The sequence below is a fragment of the Trichoderma gamsii genome (assembly GCF_001481775.2).
Source record: "Trichoderma gamsii strain T6085 chromosome Unknown Scaffold_1.2, whole genome shotgun sequence".
Classification (NCBI taxonomy): Eukaryota; Fungi; Ascomycota; class Sordariomycetes; order Hypocreales; family Hypocreaceae; genus Trichoderma; species Trichoderma gamsii.
This window is the reverse complement of record NW_020171338.1, coordinates 618,341-633,364: the sequence shown is the minus strand read 5'-3', so window position 1 is coordinate 633,364 and position 15,024 is coordinate 618,341. Positions and strand designations below refer to the sequence as shown.

At 50.9% G+C, this 15,024-nt stretch overlaps 5 protein-coding genes across 5 annotated transcripts; 3 read left to right on the top strand and 2 right to left on the bottom strand.

Annotated features, from left to right (window-relative positions):
• Positions 1 to 1,926: 1,926 nt before the first annotated feature.
• TGAM01_v200174 (hypothetical protein) lies at positions 1,927 to 3,275 on the top strand (the record flags this gene model as incomplete). Its single annotated transcript, XM_018804566.1, has 3 exons — positions 1,927 to 1,969; positions 2,025 to 2,468; positions 2,521 to 3,275. The coding sequence occupies 3 exons, from the start codon at positions 1,927 to 1,929 to the stop codon at positions 3,273 to 3,275; spliced, it is 1,242 nt and encodes a 413-aa protein (XP_018662106.1).
• Positions 3,276 to 3,472: 197 nt separating this feature from the next.
• TGAM01_v200173 (tyrosyl-tRNA synthetase) lies at positions 3,473 to 5,431 on the bottom strand (the record flags this gene model as incomplete). Its single annotated transcript, XM_018804567.1, has 3 exons — positions 3,473 to 4,652; positions 4,711 to 5,151; positions 5,223 to 5,431. The coding sequence occupies 3 exons, from the start codon at positions 5,429 to 5,431 to the stop codon at positions 3,473 to 3,475; spliced, it is 1,830 nt and encodes a 609-aa protein (XP_018662107.1).
• A 516-nt stretch (positions 5,432 to 5,947) lies between these two features.
• Positions 5,948 to 6,579, top strand: TGAM01_v200172 (succinate dehydrogenase (ubiquinone) membrane anchor subunit; the record flags this gene model as incomplete). Its single annotated transcript, XM_018804568.2, has 3 exons — positions 5,948 to 6,083; positions 6,144 to 6,161; positions 6,227 to 6,579. 3 exons carry the CDS (start codon positions 5,948 to 5,950, stop codon positions 6,577 to 6,579), a joined length of 507 nt encoding a protein of 168 aa, XP_018662108.1.
• A 1,254-nt stretch (positions 6,580 to 7,833) lies between these two features.
• TGAM01_v200171 (hypothetical protein) lies at positions 7,834 to 10,559 on the bottom strand (the record flags this gene model as incomplete). Its single annotated transcript, XM_018804569.2, has 4 exons — positions 7,834 to 9,648; positions 9,700 to 10,017; positions 10,103 to 10,486; positions 10,548 to 10,559. 4 exons carry the CDS (start codon positions 10,557 to 10,559, stop codon positions 7,834 to 7,836), a joined length of 2,529 nt encoding a protein of 842 aa, XP_018662109.2.
• A 2,147-nt stretch (positions 10,560 to 12,706) lies between these two features.
• Positions 12,707 to 14,683, top strand: TGAM01_v200170 (hypothetical protein; the record flags this gene model as incomplete). Its single annotated transcript, XM_018804570.1, has 2 exons — positions 12,707 to 13,130; positions 13,206 to 14,683. The coding sequence occupies 2 exons, from the start codon at positions 12,707 to 12,709 to the stop codon at positions 14,681 to 14,683; spliced, it is 1,902 nt and encodes a 633-aa protein (XP_018662110.1).
• Between the last annotated feature and the right edge of the window lie 341 nt (positions 14,684 to 15,024).

Here is a 15,024-nt window from a genome sequence, read left to right as displayed (position 1 = left end):
AGCATGGGGTTTGAATCAATCAGCATATTAATGAAATCCGGGTTGTTCAGAGCTTCGTTCATGGACTGCAGCACGTTGGGGTCGGACATCATGCGCTGCAGTCGCTCTTCGTCCATGGGAGGTCCCATCTGTTTTCCAAGCCCCAAATGTTAGCGACAAGACCGCTCTACGGCTGTATAGCAAGCATGCATAGGTTTACTTACACCACCGTCTGGGCCAAACATGTCCATTCCAGGAAGGTTAATCTGGTGGCCAGCGTATCTGGCTCCAGTCAGGCCCGCAAGAGGGTTGTTGGCGGTGCCAGAGGCCATGTTGGTCGGCACAGCCGCTGGCGGCGGGGTGGACGATGAAGCTGCCTGGCTGGGGTTGCTGGCGGCGCTCTTGACCATGTGGATGGTGTTGTTGGGCTTGATCTTGTACGTGGCCAGCGCATCGTCGTTCTTCATGACGCGGCCCGAGTAGATGAGGCGCTGGCGGTCGACGGGGATGTTCTCGAACTCGGCCGTGGACAGCTTCGTCTTGAGGTCGAGGACGGTGGCCGACTCGGCCATGGTGATGGTGTGGGTGCCATCCTGCGACGTCTTGACCCTGAAGGTGATCTGGGCATCGCTGCCCGCCTCTGCGTTATCAGCCATTCAGCGAGCTGTGCGGGGAGAGAATGATGATGGCCCGAGGCGTGGAGTCGTGAGAGATTATCCAGAGAGCCGCCGCTCAGCCGAAACAGGATAAAAGCGTGTTTGTAAAAGATTCTGCGCCGTAGCAGGAAATGGCCAGAGAATACGGCAGGCCGATGATCAGGCTATCGAATGAGTAGGTGGGAGTGAATGAGCCTGTGGCGAGATTTGCGATTGCTAATAATGGAGTGAGGCTTGTTGCCTGTGGTGGGGCAGGTGCCGTACGACGTCGCTACTATGGGGCACTATTAGCGCAGCAGCGTCTCGAGATAGGCGCCCAGCAGCAGGCGCGTTTGGGGATCGCTTTAGTGCTTGTGATAGGCCTGGAGGATGCTGCACTATTGCTGCAGCTGCGCGAAGAGTTGGCCGCAACAGCCTATCACAGAAAGGAGGACAAGCTTCGAAGCGTGGGATTATATGCACTTGAGGTGACAGTGAAATGACCAAAAAGAGAGAGAGGAAAAATATCAAGGAAGCCGAAGGGTGAGGCTCGGAGCTTCAACAGGCCATAGCTTACATGTACAGTACAGGCCCGGTTAATGTTCCATCGCAGTCTGTAGGCTTCTGTGGCCACGCTTCGATCCCTACTGCCCTCTAACAACGAATACGCGTAAAGGCTGGTCGGACATTGAACAGTGGCTGTCAACTTGTGGCGCTAGTTACTACTAGTACATGTAACTCCGCGGCGCTTTGTCTACAGCGCTTTACATGGATCAGCGCAAATCGTTCGCGGAGGCAAGGGCCATCATCGCGGAAGGTACAGCCAGAGGTAGAACAGGGCAGCCGCGGTTAAGATCCCGATCTCAACTGTGCTCTATTTATCTTGTATATATTATGTAATATATTAAGTAAGAAAATAACGAGGAAGAGAAATGGCATTTACAATACACACAGCGCAGTTGAAGATTGAAGCGCCTTTGCGCCGCATCTTCCTTTAGCGGCTCATTAGCGGGGACTGCTCAGCTCTGTAGCAGCCTCACTTCATAACCTCACCGCGATAAACCAGCCACTAACAGACGACACACCGAAAAGCTTATTCAAACTTCAAGCTCCCCTCCCTTCTCACTCTTCGTCTTGAACTCACATCACCTCGCAATTTAACAGACTATTCCCACATTCACGTAAATACAACCGTGTAAAATCAAATCACCACTTCAGCTCAAGCATCAGCATCAGCCCGATATGTTATAACGGCTCCAAAGAGCCTCAGTCTTTCATCTCACACTCATGCCTTGAACGCGCAAACGCCGCCATGATCCAAGGCATCTTCTACGCTCGCTTCTTCCCCCAAGAAGGTAATTCTCCATCGCTTCTCCCCAACAACTCATCACCACTAAAACAGCCCTTTAGGCCCCAAAATCGTCGCCCAGGCTCCTCCCGGCTGCATCACCTCCTCCGACGGCCAGCGGCCTCCTCTCGTCGACTTCGACGTCCTGCAGGAGTACATCATCCCCCGCCAGGCCTTTTGCAACCGCTATGTCACCATCAACTCACCCGACGGCAAATACACCATCCTGGGGTACCCCGTCGTCATTCGGAATCCAAAGTACATGCGCAATGAGTTCATCTTCAACTTTGGCCTGCTGGTCGAGGCCGAGTGCGACCAGACCCCGTATGAGCGCGTCGTGAGGTGTCTGGCTGAAACATTCGCCGAGATGGAGAAGCAGAATGAGTACCTGAGCCTTAGTGAGGCAAAGGGCCCGGATGGCGACGGCTCGAGGAGGCCGATTGTGAGTTTGCTTGAGATTGTCAAGGAGGACTTGAATAACTATGGAGAGTGTATGATTCCAGTTGGTAAGTATCGTCACTTTCATTTCGCAGGCGAATTTCACTAACATCTCCGCAGATGAAGCAAGCACCATCAACATGAAGCTTTTCCCCCACCACACAAACCCCCCCGCCGTCCAGGGCTGGCACGTACCCGTCGCAAAGACAAAATTCAACGACATCATCGATCCAACGTGGGATATCACTCTCCAAAAAGTCGTCGCCAAAATCGACGGCGTCTCCGACGTCCGCCGCATCGCCCACGAAGCCTCCGTCTCGCTCGACCTCGCCAAGATCGCCATCCGCCACCTGCTCTACTACGACACCATCCTCCTCCTCGACATCTTCTTCTTCGGCTCGTGCTACGCGCCCCGCCCGGGCATCCACGACTTCATCCGTAACGTAGACGGCATCGTCGACGAATGCGCCAGCTACGTGTCTCACGGCAGGGCGCGGGTCAGCAATTACCTCCTCATCCGGTTTATGGCGGCTTTTGCACCCGGAAAGAGCGTCAAGGAGTGGATCTATATTCATAGAGAAATGGGATTTGAACTCATGTCCTACATCGACATTAGGCGTTTTGTGCAATTTGGCGTCATCAAGGGCTGTCTCTACCGCGTGCACAAATATGTTGTTTCAAAGCAATATTTGGCCTCGCTGGCATCGGGGCAGAGCAAGCCGCTAGCTGGGGGGGATCCGTTACAGAAATACACAGATGGATGCCACAACATGGATCAAATTATGACGGAACAGAACTTGACCAATGATCAGGTTATGGAAAGGCTAAAGACATTGCCCGTTCCCAGAGGTGACATCTCAGTGTTTTACAAATAATTAGTTTCAAGGGGAGTTACGGAGTAATTGAATAGTAGCATCGTTTTATATACACTTTCTAGGTTTATTGTGCGTGAGATCTATAAACTGCATTACATCATATCATACATGCTTTTTCCTCACCTTCCTTCCATCCCCCAAAAATAGTATACAAGGTGGTAAGTCGTCAAAAATGGTAGCTTTTAAAAAATACTGACTTATCGCTTCGACGAGTCGTTCTTCTTCACTTTCCCCCGCTTAAGCCATGTTGGCACCGGCCTTGGTAGCTCGATATCAGGGTTGTTTGCCACCTTTACCGTTTCTTCTCTCTTCCTCCTGTTGAGCTCCGTGACGATTTTTCTAGGTGTCAAATCCTCGCCTTGTTCTTCCGCCTCGGCTCTCAACTGCTCCTTGACCTGCCTGATAACACCGGTAAAAGGCTGGCCGGGGTATATTCTCTTGCTCTTTGCCCACTCCTCGTCGCTGACGATCTCAACAATTCGAATATTATGCTTGCCCTTGCGCAGGATCAAGAGGCGATCGTCAATGACAAACTTGGCCGTCTCTTCGGGGAACCACATTTTCATGGGTGTCCAGTCCAGGTTGCCCGGGACGAGACCTCGCTGCTGACCGGGTCGAGCAGCCACGTAGGCGCCCTGCTGCACGACAAGACGCTGACCTTCACTGGCACTGCTAGCAAGGCCGGCTGCGTATAGAATCTTTGCTGGAGAGAGCTTCAGAACAGCTTGGGGAAGTTCAATGTCCTTCCTTGGCGCGGTGTTTGGCGTCAGAATGCCCGTCTCTGGCTTGGGCTCTTTGACAAAATAAGGGAGCTGGCCGCCGAAGCGAAACTGGTGCTGTTGGGCCTCCTCCACGGCCTTTTGTGAGCCGTGTACAAGGGATAGGACCTCGAATGCCAGGGTATGTTGGGCAATGCGCTTAGATGGGTCAGCCTGGTGCTCAGCCATGACTTGCTGAATCTTGCTCATGGGCATGAATGTAAAGAGTTTGAGAAGCTTCTCAACCTCCTCGTCAGGCCGGCGCATAAAGTATCCGTAGAGCTCAAAAGGCGTCGTCTTGAACTCATCCAACCAGATCGCATTACCCGTACTCTTGCCAAACTTGACGCCAGCAGAATCCGTCAGTAGCGGCACGGTGAAGCCAACGGCTTCGTTCGTCCAGGTTGGGGGAATCCTCATCTCGGGCATTTCCTCGGATTCTCGGATAACCTTCAAAGCGTCGATACCGGCGACAATGTTTCCGTACTGGTCGGAGCCACCGATTTGCATCTGAACGCCAATCTTCTGGTACATGTGCCAGAAATCCCAGCCCTGGAACAGGGGATACATGAATTCGCCCAGGGACATGCCGTCTCCCTCTGTCATTTTTCGCTTCACACTAATTGCAGGTTGATTAGCTTTTGAGACATAGCTTCAATAGAAGCATCATCACTTACGTATCGCGCGTCAGCATGGGCCCAATTCGGGTATGTCGCGCCAGCCTCTTGGTAAAATCGTACATGGTCAAGCCTTGCAGCCACATGCCATTGTTGAGCAGGCTCTGCTTCGCCGCCCAGTCCTTTTCGAAGCCGTACTTGTCCCTCAGCGCCGCCACATTATGCCATAATCTCGACAGCTGGTAGTGTATCTTTGTGACGTTTTTCGAAATATCCGAGTTCGACATAATCTCTCGGGATTGCAAGCGGCCGGTAGGATCGCCAATTCGAGCAGTCGCACCGCCAAGAAGGGTCACGGCCGGGTGGCCGTGGAACCACAACCAGAAGAGGGGCATCATGGGAAGCAAGTGTCCGACATGCATAGAGTCGGCGGTAGGGTCAACACCGACGTAGGCGCCTATTCTCTTGATTCGCATGAGCTCTTTGATCTTCTCGGGTGTCCTATAGACCGTATTAGATATTGAATTGACCCTCCAACATCAAGCAACGTTGAGTCTGAGTCCAATGCATACCCCGCGACATCTTTAATGTAGCCTCTCTCGTCGAGGACATCCCACACATGCGGCAGCTCGCCGTTCTGGATTTTCACTGCCCTCTCCTCCCAGCGCTTGTTGCCCTCAGCCACCTTTTCCAGGTACGAAGTAGCAATGCCGCGCGCATTCTGAATTCGGCCCAAAGCCCAGGCGGATTTTCGAACTTGTCGTGAGCCGGCGCATCGCATGGCGAGCAGGGTCTTCGATATCGCTGTTTGAGGCGCCATTGCCGACGGTATTGGCTCAACCGAAGCCAATCAAAGCCAGAAACAAAAATAAAATAAAATATCCCCCAAATGTTACGCCCACATTCTCGAGCCTTGATGACGATCACACAGGCTGAAGAGTACCGGACCCTCCAAAAAGTTCATCCCACCTTGATGACTTTCAATATGGAGCACAAAAATTCACATGCAATCTCTAAAAGCCGGCCAATCAGAAGCGCCCTGGTGCTCTCGCACGGCGCCATATTGTTGCGCTCCGGCTCGCGGGCTTCGGAACCGGCGCAGCCAATCATGGAGCTCCCAATTCAAGATCCTCGGCAATACCTCTCCCGTCCGGTTTGCGTAGCAGAGAAATCAACGTCTTTGCTGCCCGTCATCCCGACTCGAATCGCCCTGTAGCTTGCGCGAAGCGTCTGCCGACTCTAGATCTTGGCGCCAACTGCTATTCCAATCGCAATCGGGACCTTTTATTGCATCAAAATGGCATCCATAATGCGATCTTCTGTGCTGCGGCAGACGGCGCTGGTGGCGAAGCCTGCGTTCCGAAACAATGCCGTCAAGGCTGCGGCTTTCCACACTTCTACCCAGCGCTCGGCGATTCTGCCTCCAGGACCTCGTAAGAATCCCCGGTATTGCTACATTGTATCTGACCTATACTAAAATGCCGTTTTCACAGAGCGAATTGAGGGAACAGGTATACGACCGATGGCACCGTGACTCTCACATGTCGAAGAACCACGATATTAACCACAACCACAGTCAACGATCCCGCTCCCATCCCCAAACCCAGCGCCGTCGACGGCTCATACCACTGGACCTTTGAGCGCCTCCTCGCCGCCGGCCTCGTGCCTCTCTCCATTGCGCCCTTTGCCGCCGGCTCTCTCAACCCCACTACCGACGCCATCCTGTGCTCCGCCGTCCTCCTGCACTCCCACATCGGCTTCCAGTCCGTCCTCATCGACTACATTCCCAACCGAACCTACCCCGGCCTGCGAAAGTTCTTCTGGTGGGGCCTGAACCTGGCGACTGTCACTGTTGGCGTTGGCTTGTACGAGTTTGAGACCAATGACGTTGGCGTCACTGAGGCTATCAAGAGAATCTGGAAGGCATAAGGAGGGACATTGAAGAGGGGCAAAAAGGGATGGAAAATGGAAGAAACTTTCATGTGTCTTATAGTTGGTTTCAGGAGTGAATCATTGGGTTTGAAGGCTGGTACTTTGTAACTGATATTATGCGCTATTTCGCCGAAGAAGGCTGCGAGCGCTTGTATAGAAGTACTATGAAAAAAGAAGCAAACGTACAACACTATGGATTCGAACTTCATTTCTCGTCAATTTTCCTTATATTATATTCTCTTGTTCTTAATTTGTTCCACAGACTAGCAATAGCTCTTGGAACTCTATCCTACAGTCTTATAGTCGGCTAGGACGCTATCTAGTTTCTTCCTGGTCTATTCGTTCTATACTGTACTATTCTGCCACTAACAACAACCAACCGCCAAACCTAATTCCAAATCTCCACACAACCGCGCTTGAGTCCTCCAAAACTCCCAAAAAGACCAGCACCGTTATACAATTATTACGACATTATCCCGCCCCACGAAGAATACCACAAACCCAAGCACACAAACCCACCAGCAACTCCTTCCAACCCCACATAGGTAAGCCGCCGTCCCGCCCTTCCAAATCCTTACGCCGTCGTAAGCTTATAAACTAAATACCCAAGACTGCCTAATAACTCTTCTACCTCTGGGTGGTCTAGTTGGTTCATGGCGTCTGACTGTAATGGATAACATCTCATCAGAATGTCGGCGGTTCGACTCCGTCCCCGGAGAGATATCTCTACGGAGAAGAGTTACATTTTTTTTGTGACTTTTTGCTTACTGAGCGCATGGTTAATTTATTCTTTATTTTATTTTTTGTGGCCTTTTGGGTTTCATCTACTTGCATTATATTCTTGTTCTTTCATCCATTTCCCTTTTTTCTTTCCTTCCTTATACGCAACTGTTGGATGCAGTAGTATCCCGTGTTGAATGTCAGCGTGGGACTACTACCTTGCTGCATGTAAGATGTTGCAGCGGAAGAATGCGACAAGGGTAGTCGATACAATAGCACTGTTTTAATCCTACTACTGCATTACAAACACAATATTCAGTTTATCAGTCAAATTGTTCGGATCAGGATTCGTAATTTCATTTAGTTATTTATTGACTTTCATTCTTGTACTATGAGATGTAACACTCCTATTTTTGTCCCTATTCATATAAGAATTGCGCATCATTCTCAGATTCCTTGGGTACAGTGTTGGACGATACCCCTAACTCAGGTTTTTTTACCACCTATCAATCCAATCTTATGCATTCATTTTTAAATGGTCAAGCTTGTAATATCGCCTCCTCCAATTCGATCAAACTCAGGAGTAGGCGGGGGCAGGTTCTCAGTCTTGGTGCAGATCCAGCAGCTGGCATACATGTTTACGCGATCAATGCATGCGCCATCCACTCTGGATCCGTGGCACTGGGCAGTGAATCCATGGGCTTCAAAGACCTTGATGTACCATGGGCTCAAAGCAGATGTACGAAGGAGAACACGGCCGCCCATCTTGAGCGCTCTGTTGAGCTTGCTAATCTGAGCAGCCGCCGCTTGAGAGCCGGTATCAAACCAGTCCATGCTGTCCATGATGACGGCGACAGTGAGAGTCCCAGGGGTAATGCGAGCAATGACCTCTTCGAGCTCATCAGTGTGAATACGGAGACCGTCCAAAGCACCGGGGCGCGACAGCTTGGCATGGACCTCAGGGCGGAGATACTCGGGATGGCACTTGCGCGAAAACTTGCCGTCCATGCAGACATAGTAGTAGGGGTTGTCAGTGCCAATGTGAGTTTCTTCGGCAACGGGATCCAGTGTGTTGACCATGTAGTGCCAGATAGCGTGGGAGCGAGTATTCTTTGCCTTGCCCTGCTTCACAATATCAGACTCGGCATGATCCTTCTCAATCATCGCGAGCTGGTTCTTGGGAACACCGAGAGCGGCCCAAAGGAAACTTTCTTGCGAAACGACCAAGTTGCAGATGAGCTTAGAGAGCAGAGCGGGTCGGATCTTGTTGCGCCACATTTCTCGTTGCTCGTTCAAGGTGCGAGACTCAAGCAGCTTCTTGACAGCAGTTTTCAATCCAAAGACACGGGAGATCCAGCGGAAAGCACGAATGGCGTGACGAGAGCCACCAGTGTCGTAGAGACCATATCCCTTGTTGTTCTGGAAGACATGGACGTTCTTGAGCCAGTATTGAAATGCGCGGCCGGAGAGATGAGGAGACAATTTGGAAATGAGCAGTTCACGGAATTCAGAATGCTTTCCTTCACCAAAGATCTTCCAGAAATCCTCATATGGCAGAGCCGTGTAAGCAGCAGCCTTGAGCTCCAAAAGGTGATTTTGAGTAGGGTTGAGGTCAACAGCGTGGACACGAGCAGGGCTCTGGGCAAGATAGGAAATGATGTTGTCTCCAGCGGAAGTGATAGCAAGAACCTTGTCATCAGGGCCAAGCTTCAGCAGGCGCTCGTCAACACGGGCATCCTCCCAGGTAAACGCATAGATGTACTCGTCATTGAACTGGGTGTGCTTCTGCAGCCTGTCATCATAGTAGATGCGCCAGTGGTGGCTTTGATAAAAAAACGAGGGAAGAGGCAAGTTGGCAGACAGATTCTCGACCGCAGTGATGAAAGCCTTGGAACGAATTTCTGGTGCAGATCTCTCAATCGCACGGGTCAGAGCATCTCCCTGGTTGGCCGGGTACAGGTAGGGCGATTCCGTGGCCAACGCATCAATGCGCTCAATAATTTCATGAGGCAGGCTTGATGCCGAAAACGGCTTCTTTTGGCATCCAACCCAGACATAGTATGGAATGTAGCCGAGAGTGCGGTTTCTGAAGTTGAAGTTGAGGACGGTACCAAATTTGTATTCGAGGTAATCACGGCGGCCAGGCTCAAGACCAACGCGGTCAATGTCGAACCAGGCGCGCCAGAAGTTTCGAGATAGCATATTAACATGACGATCCACAAGGCCACCAGTGTAGTTGCGGAAAGAGTAGTCGATCTGGTTTTGGACGTAGAAGTCAACCACTCCAAGGATGCCATGAGGAGCCAATAGCGAGTTTACAGAGTCGACCACAGAATAGTAATCCGGCTAATTGAGAGTTAGTGGCCATTCGATGAAATAAAACTTTTCCAGGCTTACAATCATGGACAAGCTGTATGAGAAAGTGACCAAATCAGCGCCACCATTGTCCTGGCGTTGCTGGGTGAGGTAGCTGAGCGCAGGGGATCTTGGGGCGATTTGGCGCTCAGGCAAGTCAGTCTCGTAATCTTCTAGGCGGAACTTGCGAGCGTCTTGGCAGACAACTCGAACATTCTTCCAACCAAGTCTCTCAAAACGCTTCGTTGCTACTTCACAGAGAGAGGGAGAGAAATCAACGAGGTAGACGCTGGAGAAGAAGTTGGGGACATCGACAAACTGCGACATGGCTTCAATATTCCAGCCAGTGCCGCCTCCGACCTATGTCTGGTGTCAGTTGGATTGTCTCTTTATCCCTCGGGAGTATTTTGCTGTCGAGATAAGATTTAGCAATGGAGTCTCTTACATCAACCCAAATACGCTTGGTCTTGTTGCCGCCAGCAGCTGTCTCGGCTTTCGCCTCAAGCTGGGCAGCAACAAGGGCCAGCATGTCTTCACGACCGCGAAGAAGGACCTTGCGTGTGGCATCATAGACCCCGGCTTGCTTCTTGTAGAAGCTCTCTAGAGCGTCCTGCTGGGAAGCCTTGGAATCGCCCTGGTGGGGTTTGATGAAGCAAGAGTAGAAAAAGAGGAAAAACGAGGTGATAACGCTAGGGGAATCATTGTTTTGCCCGGTGCCTCGAGAGGCAACCAAGCCGGAGATGCAAAGGCCACCTAAGACAGAGGCTGCTATTCCAGCATATAGAGGATTAATCTCGTTGCCAAAAGGCAAAATGTTTATGTTACCACCCTAGGAAGAGAAGTCATTTAGCTAAGGAGTTCATAAATTGATGTGAATCGGTGAGAGGTACAGGAAAAGCCATGATATTCTCTCATTTTACTTTTTGAGAGAATAAAGTAGAAATGTTGATCACGGGCTAAGGATTGGTGTTGAATCCAGCAATAGAAAAAGGTTGAAAATGACGAGAAGATGAAAATGAAAGAGAGGAAAGGAGCAGGAAAGGACAGGATAAATACACGGGGGATCTGGCGTTGCCCATGTAAACAATGATGAGCACCTGGCAGCTCAGCTACAACTACATCCACTGCCATGTTGACCGGAAGCGAGCTCCCTGGGGTCACACCAGACGTACCAACCCACCTTGGAGTGCGGGCAGCATTATCTTTGGATATCCTTGGGCGACATTGGGGACGAGAGGCACATATCCCCGGCCGTGCTGGATTTCAATTGGTAAAAACCAGCTAGTCGACATAGGAGCGAACACAGTACTCCGTAGAGCACACTCCGTACAACGACTTCGTAGTAATCATGCGCATATCACATGTCAAAAGCTTCCTGTCAACGAGAATAGAGCGCAGGGACCTCCACTCAGGTGTCAGGGATCATCGTCTTGTACAATGGCTTGTAGCTGTGTCAAGCCATGGGTAGCGCGCGAACGCAAGGTGGAAATCGCGGTTCGAGCACGACGGTATTGGCCAATGACTGAACCACATGCTTGGACAGTGAGCTGCGCCAGGGTAGCGTATTGTTGGGCATACACGTGCAAATTGTTGAGGTGAGCAAAGAAGCTGCTCCATAGTCTATCCCGTAGTAACGCCATCGGTAGTAGCTCCGTGCGGTACATCAATCAAGGATCCGGACGAGTCAATGATGGCAGCTTGTTTGACCCTGGGGCCACCTCGCATACTCAAGCGAGCACTTTCCCCTCGATAACTCTGTGGGTAGCATTTGCAAGGCCGTATTTTGCCTACGGGTTCATCGCGAATAGCTCTAGCTACCTCCATGTTAGCGGGGGCGCCAGAAGAGTGGGGGATAGTGTATGGATTCCAGATGCCATTGGGATTCCGGCGTGGGGAATCACGACAGGTCCTGCTGATGTCATGGCTTTTTCTTGCTCGCACAGCACGTCTGCATTGGCAGCAGCAGTAGTTGCCATTGCATTGCTTCATGGCAAGTAGTTTGGCAGGTAACATCAGCTGAGTTATAGAAACCTCCAAGATTCAGTGATAGCCCCTGGCTCCATCCAGCCACAGTTACGACATGAGCGACAAAAGATGGCGCCGGCAGAATGCGCCTCAGGGTCCTCAACGGCCCCCGTGCCCCCAATTCTAGGCTAGGATTGACAGTCCCTGGATTCTGGCCCAAGCAGCAAGTCAGATCCATCCACACACTCAGGCTATTTGCGTAGTGTCAAGCGAGTGGAGTTAGTTCCTGGCTGGGGAACCGCCAATCAAGCAGAGCACCCACAGCACATGTAATGGAGAGCTTGGCCCGTAGGAACATTTCACCTTACAGAACGGTAGTATTATGGATATATAAATGATCGCCATGATATATTTGCCACTGGGCGCCAGCTATCGGCAGCGGCTGACAGAGGCTGCCTGTTATCTGCCTGTATCTGAGTTGTCATATCGCAGCATTGAAGAGTACGAAAAGAGATTCCTTAACTGTTCACTTTCAACTGGTCAGCTCACATCAAACAGCGCAGCAAATGCGGAATGTAATAGGGTAGGTTGACGGACCTCAGTTGTTGATGCTGTCTCCAGATAGTGGGGTAGTTTCACCGGCCAGCGTCCCTAAGCTGAGCTGAGCTTGAGGTGAACGTTTGGCTGTGCTTCAGAATGAGCATCAAAGGCTATTGTTGTTGCAGGCTGGTATATAAACAAAGCTATTGTATCGACAAGAATTACAGGCTATTCATGTTGAATCATTATTGAATGCGCATCATACCATCATTTGCTACTCTTCTGTCACTTTGGAAATGAAGATTACATAATCACGCACTCGGAAAAACTCGGCTTCCGAGCGCATCTATCTTGATCACGACACCCCCCATTCATGACGCTACTTTACGCACTTACATGATCCTCAGACGCGCCAACATGGGCTTTTGTTCCATCACAAGCAAACACAGCGCAGAGCTTCACACGTGAGATCCAACTCCGACATTTACCACACCTTGCAGCGCCATCTATGAATTCATAGCACTTGCACGCTGACGTCGCCATCATGCCTCCCGGATCTGGGCAGAAGGGCACCGGCAAGAAGAACTCGGCCGCTATGCAGAAACAGAGCCGAAACTCGACGCCGGTCCCGGCCCCAGCTTCGGCCCTTCCGCCACAAGAGTTTTACGACCCAGATTACCTCGATATGAGAGTCATCTTGTTTTCGAATCTTACGTTTGACAATTTGGTGGACCAAAGCGCCTCCAGCGCTCCAGTTCCTGAGTCGCGGAGCGTTGATGCCATGCTCGAAAAGCTCAAGACGCTGGTCAACATTATGGAAAAACGCTCCACTTTCTATGACCGAGGAATGAGATATCTCGCCGACGAAAGGAAAAAGCGCCCCGAGGATATGCGTATCGACGTGAGGGATCAAGACTCGAAGAGGCCCAAGCATAAGAGAAAGAAGGGCACCGATGCAGCCGGCGAGGGTATGTCTCTGACCCAATACAGCGAGCGCATGAGGAGTCGCATCTCAAGTTACACGATACTGACTGCATAAACAGATCAATCATCTCCGCTAAGGGATCCAAAGCGAAAGCACGCGCGCGACAACGACGACGCTAGCTCCTCGCTCTCCCCCATAGCAGGAGGAGCATCTCCCAACGCCATGGAAACCGACGAGAAGCCCAAGAAAGAGGAAGAAGAGGAGGAAGAGAGCTCAGAAGATGAAGGAGCACCTCCAAGGCGTGAACTCCCTCAAGCGCAAACCTTTGGCGATGATCCATCGACGTTTCCAGACCCCACGGTTTACGAAATTCTACCTACATATGATGGAATGCCCGATGAGGAAAGAAAGAAGATTTACTCTGTCGCCGTATACCCCAAGAGCGACCTTGCCGACTTGATTGCCGGCGACCCCCCGGACAAGGATTTCAGTAATACGAAACCAAGCAGTCAAATCAACTTTTCAACGTTTTCGACATATATTGATCCATATTTCCGCCCATTCTCCGAAGAAGACTTGGCATTTCTGCGAGAGCGTAGTGATCGCGTATCGCCGTTTGTCATGCCAAAGCGCGGCAAAAGACACTACACTGAAATCTGGGCTGAAGAGGACGGCGCCATGTCCATCGACACACCTCAGCAGAATCGTGACAAGCTGCCTCCAAACCAGCCTCGTGGTACCATTGACAATATGAATGATAGTGTAGCTGAGACGGATGCACTGTCCATCGGCCCCCTTGCGACACGATTGTTGCAGGCACTGCGCCCTGAGTCGCGAATACCTTCGTCTGACGATAAGCCTACCACTAACGGTATCACAAATGGCGACGTCAGCATGAATGGGGATATTAATGGAGACGAACCGAATGGAGTTGCGGAGGACAAATCAAGCCCGGTACCCCCGGCTACGTTTATGACCGAGTCATCCTCCGAAGCATGGAAAAAAGCTACACATCCAAAGCTTGAATATGCCCAGGTTGAGGAGCGACTCAAGCAGGAGCTTCGTCATATTGGCTTTCTCCCTCAAGAAGGCATTGAAACCGAATATGATGGCCACTTTGATGACGAGGTCGCGGGTAGACTGCGCTTACTGCAGGCCAGGCTGAAAGACCAGATGCTCGTCAATGGTGCGCGCAAAGCACGACTGATGGATGTGATCAGGGAGCGGATGGCTCATCAGGAGTATCAAACCATTCTTGAGGATCTGGATTCGCAAGTCAACGCTGCATACCTGAAGCGCACGCGAACAATGGGCAAGAGCAAAAAGTCCAAGCGCCCTGGAGGCGCAGGCGGAGGCAGCCATTTTGTTGGTGGAGCAGCTGGCATGGCGCGGCCAGGAATAGGAGACCTGACAAAGACGCTGATGGAGCGGCGGAGGCGATGGATCGATACGATTGGATCTGTTTTTGATGGAGAGAATTTGAACAAGGTTCCACGAGACGAAGACCCTGACAGCTCTATCTTTAAGCCTGAACAGATGGCCGAGCTAATCAAGAAGGAGAAGGATCAATGGGACGACGAGATTGAGGAGGAGTAAATCAAGATGATTCGGAATGGCTTTTCTTTTCTTTTCTCTTTCTTTCTTTCTATCTTTTTGGGTGTTTGACAGGCTGGCCTCGTTTTTGTTATTTTTGGGCGGCCCTGGGTAATATGGGAGACATGGTTTATTGAAGTATTATTGATTGTACTGGCGTTGGGGAGGGGATTGGATTGATTTGCGCAAGACGCTTAAAGATAAGATATCATTAGTTTGTACATATTAAGCTGTTGAAAATGCCTAGGTACGCGGAGTGTTTGACATTCTTTTTTATGTCGGTATCTTCATATGTCAAGTGGCGACAACGCCTGTTAATGGACCTCATGACTAATTAAATATCG